The 15,314-nt window shown below is 27.9% G+C and overlaps 3 protein-coding genes across 3 annotated transcripts; all 3 read left to right on the top strand.

Annotated features, from left to right (window-relative positions):
* The first annotated feature begins 1,286 nt into the window (after positions 1-1,286).
* On the top strand, positions 1,287-4,746 carry LOC113553864 (prefoldin subunit 1-like). The gene is made up of 4 exons (XM_026957417.1): positions 1,287-1,340; positions 2,455-2,577; positions 4,145-4,273; positions 4,336-4,746. Exons 1-4 carry the CDS (start codon positions 1,314-1,316, stop codon positions 4,456-4,458), a joined length of 402 nt encoding a protein of 133 aa, XP_026813218.1. The 5' UTR covers positions 1,287-1,313; the 3' UTR covers positions 4,459-4,746.
* A 1,163-nt stretch (positions 4,747-5,909) lies between these two features.
* Positions 5,910-8,157, top strand: LOC113551025 (peptidyl-prolyl cis-trans isomerase-like). The gene is made up of 3 exons (XM_026953019.1): positions 5,910-6,193; positions 7,360-7,576; positions 7,640-8,157. The coding sequence occupies exons 1-3, from the start codon at positions 6,125-6,127 to the stop codon at positions 7,846-7,848; spliced, it is 495 nt and encodes a 164-aa protein (XP_026808820.1). The 5' UTR covers positions 5,910-6,124; the 3' UTR covers positions 7,849-8,157.
* Positions 8,158-11,094: 2,937 nt separating this feature from the next.
* Positions 11,095-13,669, top strand: LOC113555078 (peptidyl-prolyl cis-trans isomerase-like). The gene is made up of 3 exons (XM_026959400.1): positions 11,095-11,346; positions 12,307-12,523; positions 13,299-13,669. Exons 1-3 carry the CDS (start codon positions 11,146-11,148, stop codon positions 13,508-13,510), a joined length of 630 nt encoding a protein of 209 aa, XP_026815201.1. The 5' UTR covers positions 11,095-11,145; the 3' UTR covers positions 13,511-13,669.
* Positions 13,670-15,314: the final 1,645 nt, after the last annotated feature.

Raw genomic sequence — 15,314 nt, 5'->3', positions numbered from 1 at the left:
ACTCACATTACGTGGTTAACTCCAAACCAATACTAAAAATTAATGAATATTAAAAAACTTATTACAGAAGTTAACAAATAAAAATTTTATTTTTGGTGATTTTTTTTTAGATGTTTGAGGTTTTTCTCTAGTTTATTTTCAATAACCCATAATACTAAATATGGTTAACTCTTATTTTACAAGCAAATACATTATACTTGTTATCTTTTAAATTTTTTTTATTCTTGTGTACTAATTTTCTCGAGTGTATTAATAACCAATAAAAATAAAGTGATTGTTGTACGCAGACATTAGTTTGAATGTAAAGATTTTCAACGTGCCTGTCGATGATAGAAAAAGAAATATATACATAATTATTAATTTTTACACAGCGGTTGAAACATCATAAGTCATAATATATTTTAAATTGTATTTTATTCTACCTTTAATAAAATAAACATTTATAAAAAATAATTGTTTTTTTTTTTAAAATTAAATCTTGGAGGTTTATCCTATACTATTCTTACACATAATGTTAAAAATAAATATTTGTCTTACAATATTACATTTTTCAAATTCTTTAATATTTTTAGACATTAAAACACTTTCAATGATTTCTAGTTTATTTTTCTACAAAATTATTTACTGGATCAAAATTCTTGAAAGTTGAAGATTTAATACAAGATCCCACAAAAATTATACATTTATCTATATAGAATTATTAAAAATATATAGGCACACATTTATTTTATATGTATTTAAACTTTAAAGTAAGAATTTTGTCAACATTTGTAAAAAATTACACAAAAATTAATTTAATTTTTGACAAAATCAATTTTGTTTTTTTTTTAATGTAACTCGTAAAAGAAAACCGTAGAAATTTGAAATTTTCACCAATTGAACCTCCCCCTGTATACATGCCTAATAAAACAAAGTTGTTTAATACTTCTGTGAATAAAACTAAACGAAAAATTAATTTAATAATAGATAAAGTTTAGGACATTCTAATAATAACAATCATAATATTTATTCACAAGAAGAATAAATAAAAAAAATTCGAGTCACTATCAGTACAAATGTACAATAGCACACTATCACTTCAAAACACGAATTAAGATATTCTGTGATATAACTAGATATCTTATATCATGCTTTAAATGGTCTTTTAACATAGTTCATCGCGTGGATATATTGTGGTATTATTATTTTAACTGTATTTTCTAAATTTCCTTATTAATTATTTTAGGGTGTATTGAAATATTTTTATTAGAATTTATAATAATTATATTGCATTTACCACTGAATATTTTATAATAAAAATTAAAATCATAAACATGGCTGTAGATATGGATTTGAAAAATGTAAGTAAAACCATTAGTTACTTTATTATTACTTAATATGAACTAAGATGTCATACAGTGTGTGTGTTATTAAATAAATCATCTAATAAACCAACAATTAATAATTAGTGTTATTTGTATAAATAAAAAAGTTGTTTTGTAACATAGGTACCTATGATCCAACATCTACAAAAACCAACATTTATGTTAAAATAAATGCTAAGTTCCAATGTTTTTATCTATTGTTAAATAAATAGTATACAGCAAATTAGAATATTTTGTTATATTTATTCATTAAAATTATTTGGTTTTTGTGAATAATTGTTTTTATTATGTAATTACCTTTAAGAAATGTTAGTTTAAATATTACATGTATTCTATTAAATTTATATCAACTAAAACATTTAATATTTATGAATGATGATCATATATAAGTAGCTTACCATAATTATTTTTAGAACATGGTCATTACATTATTGCATGATTTAATACTTAGGATAAAATTCTAATCGCTATTATACAATAGCATACAGCCAGTGCTGTAGTGTAGTGAGAGAATACGCCGTGTTGCCGTATACTCTAAAATTATTTATATACACCAAAACACCTAATGACGAATGGTTATAACTTATATAGTAACCCTCTGCTTTTTTTATGACTATAGCAATGCATACAGCTACTACTTAAAAGTATATTATGTTATTTTTTAAATAAATTTTATTGTATCCAAGTAATCTAACACTATTTTCTTTTAGATTTGTTAAAAAAATCATGTTAATTTTAATGTAGTGTCCTATAGATTTGAAACACAATCTTCTTTATTGATTTGCTGGCGGTATGTATTGGCTTTCAATTTTTTCATTAATATTTTAAATTTGTAATTTACTTATATATATTGTATATCTTGACATAACAATACATTTTAAAATAAAAATAAATTGTGCTTATTGCAATCATCAATTAATTAAATTGACAATTTTATTAAAATCAATATTTCCAATTCTAATTCATAAGATTAAATAGAAACATGTATACACGATAGTTTTGTTGAATACACTGATTAATATTACACAACTATGATTACATTATTGTACTAAAGCACAGTTAATTATTGTAAATTATGCGATTGTTTCAGGCATTCAAAGAGCTTCATGAAAAATTATTATATGCATCTCAAAAAATAAAATTGGCTGATTTGCAAATTGATACACTTCGTCGTACAAAGCAACATAATATTCTTACTAAGCAAGAACTGGAGGTATTAAAATTTATAAATATGTAACATTCACATTGTATTTATATTATTTATACTCGTGTATAAGAATAGGATTGTTCTTTTAACAATTCACATTCCTTATATCAAGAAGTATAAACGTTTTTAATTTTTGTTTTTTTTACATCATTTAATTAGTAGTTCATTAAAAACTATTTTTTTTATTTTCATAATTTTTAAGTTTTTTATCTATTTCATATTTGATTGACAACTAAATTTCCACTTTCATATTCCTAATAAAAAATGGAAATATTTATGTATACAAATTTAAATTTTGAACAAATAGTTCATTAGTTATAAATGTGTAGAATGATGGGCCTTATTTTGAGATTCTCCAATACTCTACCCTACTTATCTAAGCTTAAAATACTTACCTATTTATAAGTAATTGCCTAATTATTATTTTAACCAGGGCCGACTTTAAATATGACCAATGTGTGCAAAGCCACTGTGCATAAAAATAATTCTTGCAATGGACGCTGAAAAAGTTGAAATGCCAGTCCTGACCAGTGGTACAACTTGATAATATAAGGGGCCCAATTGAACATTTCTGGACCAGGGCCCTTGCCTAATAATAAAAATGAAAAATAGTCATACCTTATTATAACCTTAAAAATAGTTTTCTCACATGTCATAGTTAATTTAATTATTAGTTGAATTTATTTTTTTTATAAAATTAAACATAAAAATAATTTACTCTTTTTGTTTTTACAGCAGCAGTCATTAACAATTTTGTTTATATCCAATTCATTATTATCAGATATTAATACAAAAATTCTATAGATAGATAAATTATGTCTTATTAGTTATTATCGTAAGACACATAATATTGTCACGAGTTATGACTTACACACTACACACAGGCGTATTTAGGTGGAGCTGGAGGAGCTTGGGCCCTAAGTGACAAATTTTGAATTTTGGAGAGCATTTTTATATAATACGGTACCTAGGATTTTCTTACTTGGGACACAAAATTTCTAAATACGTCCCTTGATTACAGAGTATACACACCAACACAATTATATATATTAAATAATAATAAAAAAAGTTTTAATTATAGATTATACCTTATACATAGGCGCAAATAGGAGGGCGCTTAAGGGGTATTAGTATCCCCAATTTTAAAAGTAACACCCTAAAATACTTTTTTTATACTATTACAATCAGTAACTATTCAACACTATGCCCAGAAAATGAAGAGATTAAGCACCCTCAGTGTTTTTATTGAAATTGTGCCTATGACCTTATATCTGCATTCCGGTACCTAAACTGTATTTTATGTATTACAATACACTTACTGGTTTCTCACATAGGTACTCGTAATTTAAATTATTCTCTAAATTCAAAAGAGTAAAGATATAATTATTTCTTTTATTAAAACAAATAATATAATATATATGTAAATTACAGATTATAGTAGGAATATTGTACAAGATTTTTAATCTAGGGGCCCCTCAAAATTATTTTTCCATAATTTTCAATAGTTATTAAAATACTTAACATTTACAATCAAAAAGATTCTTAAGATGTTTTTCTTATTCTATGTTTGTAGAAAATACCAAAAGATGTGAAAACATATGAAGCTTTAGGTCGTGCATTTGTTTTAACACCAAGAGATGATGTATTTAAAAATTTAGATAAGGTTAACAGTGATACAGAACAAAAAATTACTGTCTTAGAAGTAAGTATATTTCACAATATAAAAATTAAATATAAAATACTTATCGATTTAATTTATTGTAGAATACTAAACAATATTTGGAAGGAAATTTGAAAGAAAGTGAGAACAATTTGCGTGAAATGGTGCAACGTAAAAGGGATGTTGGCGGCGACAAAGAAAATCAACCAGGCAGTTCTAAAGACTAAAATAATTTAAATTTGGATTTTTTTTTAGTTCTAATTTATTAACTTAACTCTTCAATTGATATTTTTTGTTTTATAACACATCACCTAAATTTTTAACAATACATTTGTTTACTTACCTGCCTACCAACAAAAAAAAACCAATTATATTACTTAAAATAAAATTATTATAACACAATTTTTTTTTTAAAATTTTAGTTTAAAAAATAACGGGAAGTCACTCTATTGACCTGTAGGTTACTATAATAGATTTATTAAACATTTTAATTTAAATTCAATGGCTGTCTGCTTCTATTTATGATATTTCATACTCATTTATATTGTTATTTATAATTACTTTTTCTATTATTAATACAGTTGATTGAACTTATACTTTTTTTCTATAAGCATAACATACCTATATTAAAAAAAATATATATATTTGTCATGGATTATCGTTATTAACTGTTTACACAGTTCCAGTATAGTAGAATGACGTAAATAAGTTCATAGACTTATAGTTTAAATGTTAAATACCTTAAAATAAGTAATATACCTTTAAACATATTATATATTATTGAAAGTTGCACAGAGTATAGAAAATATTAATATATGTGCTAACATAATATATATATGATTTATGGATATCATCAGTGATGTAAAGAATACTTGGACTCAAATACTTCATAACATTATATATCATTACTTACATAACGTTGAAGTTTCGAGTCTCTTAGAATAATATTTTTAGAATTACAACATATAAAATTAAAAAAATTGTGCTTGGGTATTTTTTGATATTTTTAACTCGTGAAGAATCTTAAAATACATTTTTAGGCTCTATAAGTATAAAAGATTATTTATTATTTTAAAGCGAAAATAAATCTTAAATTTCAAATGAGTAGATGAAATGAAAATAAAATATAAAATTACAAAATAATATTTTTGCATTCATACAACCTATTATTATTTATTAATTGGAGGATCACATGGCTGATGGCTAGATAGAATTTCGATTTTCGATTACGGTTTTGTTTGGATCATAGACATATTAACTAGTTAGTATGTTTATGGTTCGGATTACACCAATCACAGGGAGAATACAAATTTCAAATTCAATTTTTGAATACGTGCCAGCTAGTCCCGCTCGACTATTGTTCTGTGCTCGACCATATTTTCAAATTTTACAGTTTTACACCGTTCCGCGACGACGCGACGGATCATCGATTTTAAAACTACCCTACTGCCACCGCACCACCTAGTAACCGACGGTCGACGCCATATTGACTGACTACAGAATCGATGTTCCATAAAAATTATACGATTGTAGATTACCGCCTCGTCGAGTTGTACGAATACACCATACAACATAACATATATTTACGGTAGAATGCATAGACCATTGCAGCTATCGAATAACTGGATATATCGATAGTCTGAAGACGATTTTCGAGTCGCCGCGCCAATCCCGACTTCCGATATTTCCGCAGAGTGCAGACCCCGCACCATAGAATAGTGAATACTGGATACTGAATATCTTAATAGTTAATACTAAATAATCATTAATCATACCACTCATACCTAATATACTTCATACGTTCAACTCTTAAATCTGTTGTTACGTTTTATTCTCGTCACCGTTTTCGGTTGCTAACTAGTCTATACCTATTTAGTATAGACCGTCCACGCAATGGCCAACCCGAAAGTATTTTTTGACATGACCGTCGACGGACAACCGGCCGGCAGGATCGTCATCGAAGTAAGTTTGTCCGCACTTGTATATGACAACATTAACAAATATATGTTAAATTATTAACGGACGGGCGAAGTATTTACTATTTAGGCATTGCATCTATACATTTTGAGCAACATTTTAAAAAAAAAAAACCAAATAGTTTTAGGAAAAATTGTGTTACCTGCGACTTAAAAATGATTTTTTAGGAGTAGATGTGGATGCACCACTTATGATCTATAGATTAGTTTCATTTTATTTGACGTTGCAACGGAAATCTTCAATGATTCGATGTTGTGTGAGAGAGACAGAGAGGGAAATAATAACGAATTTCAATCATTATTCAAAAAAAAATAATATTTGATCGTTTTATTTTTACTTATAGCTATTTGTTCTGCATCTTAGCGCATGTTTTAAGGTTAAATCAATATTAACGTGTAACTGGTCCTTCTAATGCTCTTTACACACACTATAATAATACTGTACTATCATAATCACATTCTATTATAGCCTGTTGTTTGTATTAATACTTTGTGAGTTATGAAGCATATATCACATGTGTACAAGCACTGCGTCAAGACAAAAATTAAAAAAGACCTATCTCCTTTTTTCCAGAAACTGTTCTTTAGTGAATCGTCTCATTGGTGTTCAGAGTTATATACTCATTTGGAAGGCCCTACCACAGAATAGATTAAATGATTATGTATTCTATGGCCCTACAATTACATTAATTCCGAGAAGCATTTAGAAATATCTAATTTAAAATATTATAAAGTATAACTTATGCATGTGACAATATGACATACATTTTATATTTTCAGTTGAAATATTATATTGGATAAGAAACATTAGATGGTTTTTTTTTTCAAACACCTATATGACGAGATAACTAACCTACATTTTGTTTTTAAAATAAGTGATGCCTGATGAGTGAATTTATTTATATTATGTCTTAACAGTGAAGTGTTTGATAACAGAAGCTACCTAGTGGTTATACTTCCTATTTTGTTTTTGTTATTAATTTATTATTATTGTTATTTCCATTTAAAATAAAAAATAATTGCCATTTCCTGACTGATCTACTACAAATGTACATTAATTTGCTTTATTTGTTATTATAAATTGAAATGATAAATAAGCTTTAAATTAAATATCTTAATCTAGATTTTATTTAATTAATTTTTTTATTATAGTTACGGAAAGATGTTGTGCCAAAAACTGCTGAAAATTTCCGCGCCTTATGCACTGGTGAAAAAGGTTATGGTTATAAAGGTAGTGTTTTTCACCGTGTTATCCCCAACTTTATGTGCCAGGGTGGTGACTTTACCAATCATAATGGCACTGGAGGCAAATCTATTTACGGTGCTAAGTTTGGTGATGAAAACTTTACCCTTAAACATACTGGACCTGGTATGAATTTATATTGATTATTTTATTATAAGTAAATGAGCTAATTTATCATTGTTTTTATAGGTATTTTATCAATGGCTAATGCTGGTCCAAATACTAATGGTAGTCAGTTTTTCATCACTACAGTAAAGACTACATGGTTAGATGGTAAACATGTTGTTTTTGGATCTGTTACTGAGGGTATGGATGTTGTAAAAAAATTGGAGAGTTATGGAACTGATACAGGAGAGACCAAAAAGAAAGTTGTTGTAGCTAATTGTGGAGAACTTTAAGCATTTTTTACACATATTCTGTTACTAACATTTTCGTTCAAAAATATGCTAAATTTTATGTTAACTTTATTCATTAAATGAAACATTCCATCTTTTATTATATAATTAATTTTCTAATACTTTCTTCTTTTTTTTTTTTTTTATCTGATGTATCAATAACTTGAATTGTTTAGAAAATTATAACAAGCTGATTATAATTTTTAGATGAAAAAAAAAACATAAACATTTATTAACTAGTTTTCTTCAACATATTTGTCATATAGTGTTACAACAATGGTTAAAAAAAAAAATAATAAATAGCAATTAAAATAACTGATGTTAAATTATTTTATCTCTCAATTAAATAAATTATACAATTAATCCCATAAAATATTAAAATACATGTATCTAAAAAATTGGTGTTCCCTCCACCCTTTCCTTTGAATATGATAGGTGCAAAATGACTCATGAGTTAGTATGGCTTAATCGTTCGATTCAGACAGCACAATTGTTTCTATCATTTCAAATCAAAAACAAGGAAGATTATTGTATGAAAAATGGTGGCTGGTACATAGTATTTTTTTAGCGTCAGCTTTAGTAGCAGACCCCCCCACATAATTTTTTCGACTATGGTACTGTAAATAATTTCGAGCCCTTATTGTATAGTAAAATTTATAATCATTTCAATATGAATTCCAATATTTAATTTCTTAATTTTACAAGATACCTAAAATATTGTTTACACAGCTTTTTTTGTTATACACCTTTATAAAATGCCAGTTACTACTATTGTATTCAATAGCGTAACTAGGGATGGCAAAGTACGGCAATACCCCGGGGCCCTCAACTCTTGTAAATACAATTTGTATTATGAAAAAGCGTGGGCAAGTGGGTATTGCTCTGCTGTATAGTGTATAGTAGTGATGGTGAGTAGGTCACTATTTGAATGCAATGACGGGTATCTTTGTATATGAAAAACGATTCTGAACGGAGATGATTTGTCAGTCTAGGATAATTAGAATATATTATATTATTTAATTTGTAATATATTGTTATTTATGTTTTCTATATTGAAGCTGAAGTTTTTTTTTACAGTTATTTGAAGGAAAACTTATGGAAAATCTTGTATTGAGTTTTTAACCTTAGGTATAAATCACAAAAATGTTATGAATTTTCAACTACAAAATTCCTTGCTAATTTTTGCGATTTTGACATATTTTGTAAACATTTGAACTTTAAATGCTTATAAACAAAAATTGTTATTAACATTTTTTGATTTTTTTTTTTTTACTACGATAAGTACAACTTTTAATAAACCTTATATTAAATTTTTAAGATTTTTTGGAAAGCCAAATTTTTTTTATTAGTATGTTTGCCAACATATATCCCCCTCTTGACAAAATCCTAAATACGCCACTGCGGCCAACCAATAATCAACGTAGAATAAACGTATTTTTATAACAAAAATGTACGAATAAGTTTATAATTATCGTCAACGTAAAACCAACCTATTTTAACGTATATTATACCATTATTATATGAATAATAACTACGTAAACATATACAATATACATACACCAAAGTTATACTTATTGTACAATATACACGTAGTAGATTGTACGTGCTATGTTTACTGGGGTATAGTTTCGGCCTATAACGGCACGACTCATTTTTTTCCTAAATTAAATTATCTAATAATATGAATGTATTGTTTTTCCCCTTTGTGAGGCCCTGGCGCCCTGCTTAGCAGTTAGATTACTAAAATGAAGTAGGTAATCATGTACAGCTAGATAGTAGATAGTAACACTTAACACTAGCAACTAGTAGGTATATTTGATTTAGAATTTTAGAATTATGTCGAACTATCCGAACTCGGACTGGCACACTATCCTACTTGATATATGGAATACGGAAATCACCGGGCCCTAACTAAAAAAGGAAAATAGAAAAATGTGTAGTCTGTAAGCGTAGGGTACTTTTACGGGACAGAATATCTATTTAAAATTTAAACCACGTGACTCGTGTATTTGTGTTCCAATCTAATCAATTTGTAAAATTATAACATTGTGATAATTTAATTATTGTTTCAATCATATTGTCCATAAGATATACAATATTTTTTTTTAAATTGTACTCTTTATATATTTATCAAAGCTTATAAATTACTAAAAATATGACAAAAAAACGTCCTTAAATATTAAATAAAAATTTTTTGGCATTTCGAAAATATACGAAAAAATAATAAAATTTAGGTACAATATTAATCAATATACGTCTATACACTACAATGACATGATGACTGTAATGGACGAGATAAAATCAGTTGATAATCGAATATTAGAAACAAATAATAAAATGTAGCCATGTATAATAATATTCACTATTACACGAAAATGACGACTGTAATCGGTAAGATAAAATCGGATAGGTACTAATCTTAGTCCATGGTAATTTCAAAGTTTTAAGGTTTCGGCATATGGTCAACAAGAAACGATAATAATAAAACTAATATGACATGTGAAATCAGTGAAAACGACTTAACAAGTAAAAAAATGCAAAATAAAAACTAGTTGTTCAGATTTACATGCTAATGAAACACATTTGTGGCCAGGAGAGCATCATCCAAAAAGTTCAAAAAAAAAAAAAAATGCAAATTGCATCAATTTGCACAATATTCAAATAAGTATAGTAAATTAATCAATGTAATGGTAGGAAGGCTGGATCCTCTTAAATAATTGTAATCATTCAAAAAGACATAATTTAATTTTTAAACATAAACGAAATTCATAAATAGTTACCATGTTACTATACTTTGATAGTCATTTATTAATTTATATAAAGAATATTAGTTTTCTATTTCAAAAAAAGTATGTAAAAAATGTTATTGCAATAGCAATGTAACAAACTACAGTTAATTTTTGTTCAAGTTGAATGGAACCTTAGGGCTCATTGAAAATTATTGGTACAGACGTACAGAGGTCACACCGACTTTACCTCCATAACGACAATTGGCATGTTAATGTTGACTAAGAAAGCAAATAGTAAGTACTAAGCAGACAACGGATATTGAGTAGTTGAGACTGCTGTTGAGTTTTTTAATATTGTTAACGAGAAGCTGTTTAAAGTTTATCGACGTACGCAACTGCAGTGACCCAGCCGTGGCCCGTGACGACCTATAGTCCCAGACTCCCAGCTATTTACGAAATTACTTTATAATAGGCGCGCGCACATTCGCCAGTCGCTAACGAGTTTCCATTCTCTTTGGACGTAGTAGCGTCTGTGTGCTGCATAACCTCGAAACCGGACGAGAGCAACACAATGGCGTCCACCACGTTTCGCTTGTTCACCCGCCGACAATTCCAATACTGCTCCACTCCGAATCACTCGTACACCGGAGGTCTTACTTCATTCCTTTTATACTCTACGAAATCAAAATCATCATCTACCAAGATGAGTCTCCCAAAAGTGTTCTTCGATATGACTGCTGATGGTGAGCAATTGGGCCGCATCACGATTGAGGTAAGTGAAGACGCCACGAATATTTTTTCTGTCTGTCTGTTTTTAACACTTAACGCCGAGATGGTGAAATCGCGTACAGATATCTTCTCCACTCATCCAATACTCGGGTACACGGGTTTCTTGATAGATTTATGTTTTCACACGTTTTATCAAGCATACTAGGCATTTTCGTTTTTTCCACGTTCTCGTACGCTTTGCTGCGATTTGCCTGACGCCTTAATGACAATTATGGAAGTATCTATGAACGGAATTGTATTCGATTTGCATTCAATCTCGACGGGATGTCGGGACATTCTTTCCACAGACGTTTGGAACGCGTCCAAAATACCTTGATAGTGATTTCGTATCTTCTCGTGTTCCGTGACTACGTTTGGAATCGTATCTATATGATGATACATTTAAACGTTTTCGATGATTCTCTCGTTTTGGCAACTGGAAATGTATTAGGAGTTAAGACGTCCTGAAATAAGATAGGTCTGTTAACAATAGGAGAAATGTTTTCGTTATGGGTTCCCCTTAAGGCCTTATTTTTTTTTGATCGATGAACGAATATTATAACGACAAGACCTTCGATTTTGATTTTCAATCTCAGTCACGTGTTTTACATGGACACGAGTCTAATAACTATAAATTGGCGTGCAACACATTGTTCATGTACTGTTTAACAATGATTATTGAGAAAATGATTTCATCTTTGAGGATTTGAATTAAAATGATTTTATAGACTTTAGATGGTGTGAAATTGTTTTCTCGTGGACTTATGATTTATTTTTATCATATTATGCTCATCTTGTCATTTAAATGACGTTCTAGTCATTTTTATAACTCTTGAATAAGGATGATTTTATTGGGTTGTTTTTTAGATTAATTACATATTGTTCTATATTTTATATCAAATAACAAAATACAGTAATTAATAATATTTGGTCATTAAATACTAATACTTTTTTTCACACTTAGCTTCGCAGTGATGTTGTACCAAAAACAGCTGAAAATTTCCGTGCCTTGTGTACAGGCGAAAAAGGTTTTGGGTATAAAGGAAGCATTTTCCACCGTGTCATCCCCAACTTCATGTGCCAAGGTGGAGATTTCACCAACCATAATGGCACTGGAGGAAAATCCATCTACGGAAACAAGTTTGAAGATGAGAACTTCACACTGAAGCATACTGGTCCTGGTGAGTTATTTTTTATTGTTTTTGTCTTATGAATTCAATAGCTATTCCTCGTGCAAAAACATAATGGTTATAAAAATAAATCTAATACTATTTTAAATTTCTATGTATAATGTTTTATGTTCAAAGTTGAAATTTTAATTGTGGAAATATTTTATATTAGTGTGAATATGAAAACCTTTGTGGACTGCATGTGACAACTTACATCGCTTTAGTACTATAAGAAATATAAAACAACAACTACTTCTTACATTTGAACATTTCTCAATAAATAGTTTATCCTTTTACTAAATACTCTCCTCATTGATGAAAAAATTATGTAAATCGATTAGATAAATGTAGATAATAGAACATATTAGAAGCGAAACAGTTGATTGATTTGTTTATATTTTGTCATAGATAATAGGATAGATCATAGATGTGTTTTGGATTTTAAATGGCTGTGTGGTTTCAACATGCCAAACTTTGGCAAAATGTCAAGGTCTACTAAAGTAGTTTTCAGTAAACAATTAAATTTTGATAGCTGTTACTTCTATTATTTTCTATGACTAGATATAGCCGTTAAAAAAAAACTTCATTTTAATAATTTATTAGATTATAGAATAGGAATTAGGTCTTAAAATTAATACTTCAAAATAAATGTTTTACTCTTATTATTAATTTTAAATTGTGCATTTAGTTAAATTTTAATTATTTTTATTAGCCTATGCTTATAGAGACATTATATTAATACCGCTTGTAGTTAAATGAACTATTTAACATATAAAATATATTTCAGGTATCCTGTCTATGGCCAATGCTGGAGCCAATACAAATGGTAGTCAATTTTTCATTACCACTGTCAAGACATCTTGGTTGGACACCAAACATGTTGTTTTTGGTGCTATTGTCGATGGTATGGATGTTGTCAAGAAAATCGAGTCCTATGGTACCCAGAGCGGTAAAACTACCAAAAAGATCACTGTTGCTAATAGTGGACAATTGAGTTAATTTTTTGTTTTACAATTACATGTCAAACGTATCAATTAAATAATTTGGAACAATAATTAATGTCAAATATGTGGTCTACTTAAAAGTGTTTTATGCATTTATGTATGTGGTATTCTGGATACACAAATTGATAATACATTCTAAATAGTTAATATTGTATTTGATTTTTATTCATGCTTGTAAACCTTCCGAAATTCTTAATCCTGCCTCTTATAAGAAATGCCTAAAAATATCTACATTTTAATTTATTATCTTACTACTGTTAAATTCAAAATCAATTGTTTTAAGACTTCAATGCTACATAGCTGTACAATTTTTGTTTTACTGGTCAACAAGGCCGTAACCAAAAAAATTTCGGCGAGGTCCAAAATTTTTTATATATATAAACTTTGAAAATGTATAGTCAAAAAACTATTCATCCCTAAAATATGTCTACTTTTTAAAAAATTGGGGGGGGTCCGGACCCCTTTGAACCCTCTCCCAGTTACGGCCTTGCTGGTCAATATTATGTATCATATTAACCTATTTATTTATTAAAGGGCAATGTAGCATTGATGAAACATACAATTTATAAATAATAGAGGTGTATTAGTGAAAGTGTTCAAAGGATATTATTACAACCAGAACACAATACATTAAGTAGTTAGTAATTTAGATGGCTATTAACTAAAATAATATATTAAGCTGCATATTCCATATTCTCTACAGTGTTTGTTATCAATCACAGATTGATTCTACTGTGCAACTTTTTTATCATAAAATATTTGGTGATTTATAGAATTGGCATGTTTTCTCTTTGGGATAATAATTATGACTTCATTTTTTTTTCTTTAGAATTTTAAGATGTTTAAACAATTACAACTTTAAAGTACTCATAACTCACTTTAAAATAAAAATATGATAAAACGCTTTTTAGATGCCCTAGATAATGTTCTTAATTTTATAATAGGTTATTATTTCACTCTAATTTGAGAAATTAATGATTATAGTCATTTTTATGAACGTTAAATTTGCTATGTTGCACGTGAGTTACAGAGAGATAACAAATACTACGCTAGCATCTTCAGAGTGTGTTACACCTGCATGAATTGTCTCTGTCTTACTAGCATACATCCAGTTTTGTTAAGTATTTAAATAATTTTCGACCAATATATTTGAATACTAAAAATCTTTTTATCCTAGTGTTTTACTCAAATTTCCAATTACCAATATTTAAAATGTTAGACCACCCCAAATTTTTTTTTCAATTACAGCCTTGTAAGAAATACTGTATAAGTAATTAATAAATTATACCTATAAAAGTATTGTATTTATTAACTCGAACATTTATAAATAAGTTTAAATACCCATATATTTTCAAATAATGTTTATTATTAATAAAAACAAATATTTCAATATAACTAAAAAAAAGTATTTTTAACAAGACTGTTAATTAACTAATTATAGCAAATTTTCATCCAGCAGAACACGTTTTGTGAAGTAAGCTTTATATTAGAGTAAGTTTACCTATTATTAAATATTATTTTAAAGTGAGCTGTGAACATTTTTAGTTGTGTAGTATTTTACATAGCTATAACAGTATATGCTATAATTTAAAATTATAATATCAATAAAAGTATATGAAATTTTCTATATAATATTCATACCGTTAACACCATAAAATGTGTTCTGCTTAACGTAAAATTTGTTATGATGTATGTTAGTAAGATGGAGACAATACAAGCGGGTATGTATAACGTCCTCTTTAATGTTGTTAATGAATTGTTTCTTCCACTCACGCCCATCTAGCTATATGAATCATTAT

This window comes from Rhopalosiphum maidis, chromosome 2, assembly GCF_003676215.2.
Source record: "Rhopalosiphum maidis isolate BTI-1 chromosome 2, ASM367621v3, whole genome shotgun sequence".
Taxonomy (NCBI): domain Eukaryota; kingdom Metazoa; phylum Arthropoda; class Insecta; order Hemiptera; family Aphididae; genus Rhopalosiphum; species Rhopalosiphum maidis.
The sequence above is the reverse complement of the archived record's forward strand: the minus strand, read 5'-3'. Positions and strand labels throughout refer to the sequence as shown.

What these genes read in the sequence shown, in the direction of transcription:
- LOC113553864 (XM_026957417.1), top strand. Translation starts at nt 1,314, where the DNA reads ATGGCTGTAGATATGGATTTGAAAAAT. An exon ending in TAGATATGGATTTGAAAAAT is followed by an intron (nt 1,341 to 2,454) that starts GTAAGTAAAACC and finishes CGATTGTTTCAG; the next exon opens with GCATTCAAAGAGCTTCATGA. An exon ending in AAAAAATTACTGTCTTAGAA is followed by an intron (nt 4,274 to 4,335) that starts GTAAGTATATTT and finishes AATTTATTGTAG; the next exon opens with AATACTAAACAATATTTGGA.
- LOC113551025 (XM_026953019.1), top strand. Translation starts at nt 6,125, where the DNA reads ATGGCCAACCCGAAAGTATTTTTTGACATGACCGTCGACGGACAACCG. An exon ending in CCGGCAGGATCGTCATCGAA is followed by an intron (nt 6,194 to 7,359) that starts GTAAGTTTGTCC and finishes TTTTTATTATAG; the next exon opens with TTACGGAAAGATGTTGTGCC. An exon ending in CCTTAAACATACTGGACCTG is followed by an intron (nt 7,577 to 7,639) that starts GTATGAATTTAT and finishes TTGTTTTTATAG; the next exon opens with GTATTTTATCAATGGCTAAT.
- LOC113555078 (XM_026959400.1), top strand. Translation starts at nt 11,146, where the DNA reads ATGGCGTCCACCACGTTTCGCTTGTTCACCCGCCGACAATTCCAATAC. An exon ending in TGGGCCGCATCACGATTGAG is followed by an intron (nt 11,347 to 12,306) that starts GTAAGTGAAGAC and finishes TTTCACACTTAG; the next exon opens with CTTCGCAGTGATGTTGTACC. An exon ending in ACTGAAGCATACTGGTCCTG is followed by an intron (nt 12,524 to 13,298) that starts GTGAGTTATTTT and finishes AATATATTTCAG; the next exon opens with GTATCCTGTCTATGGCCAAT.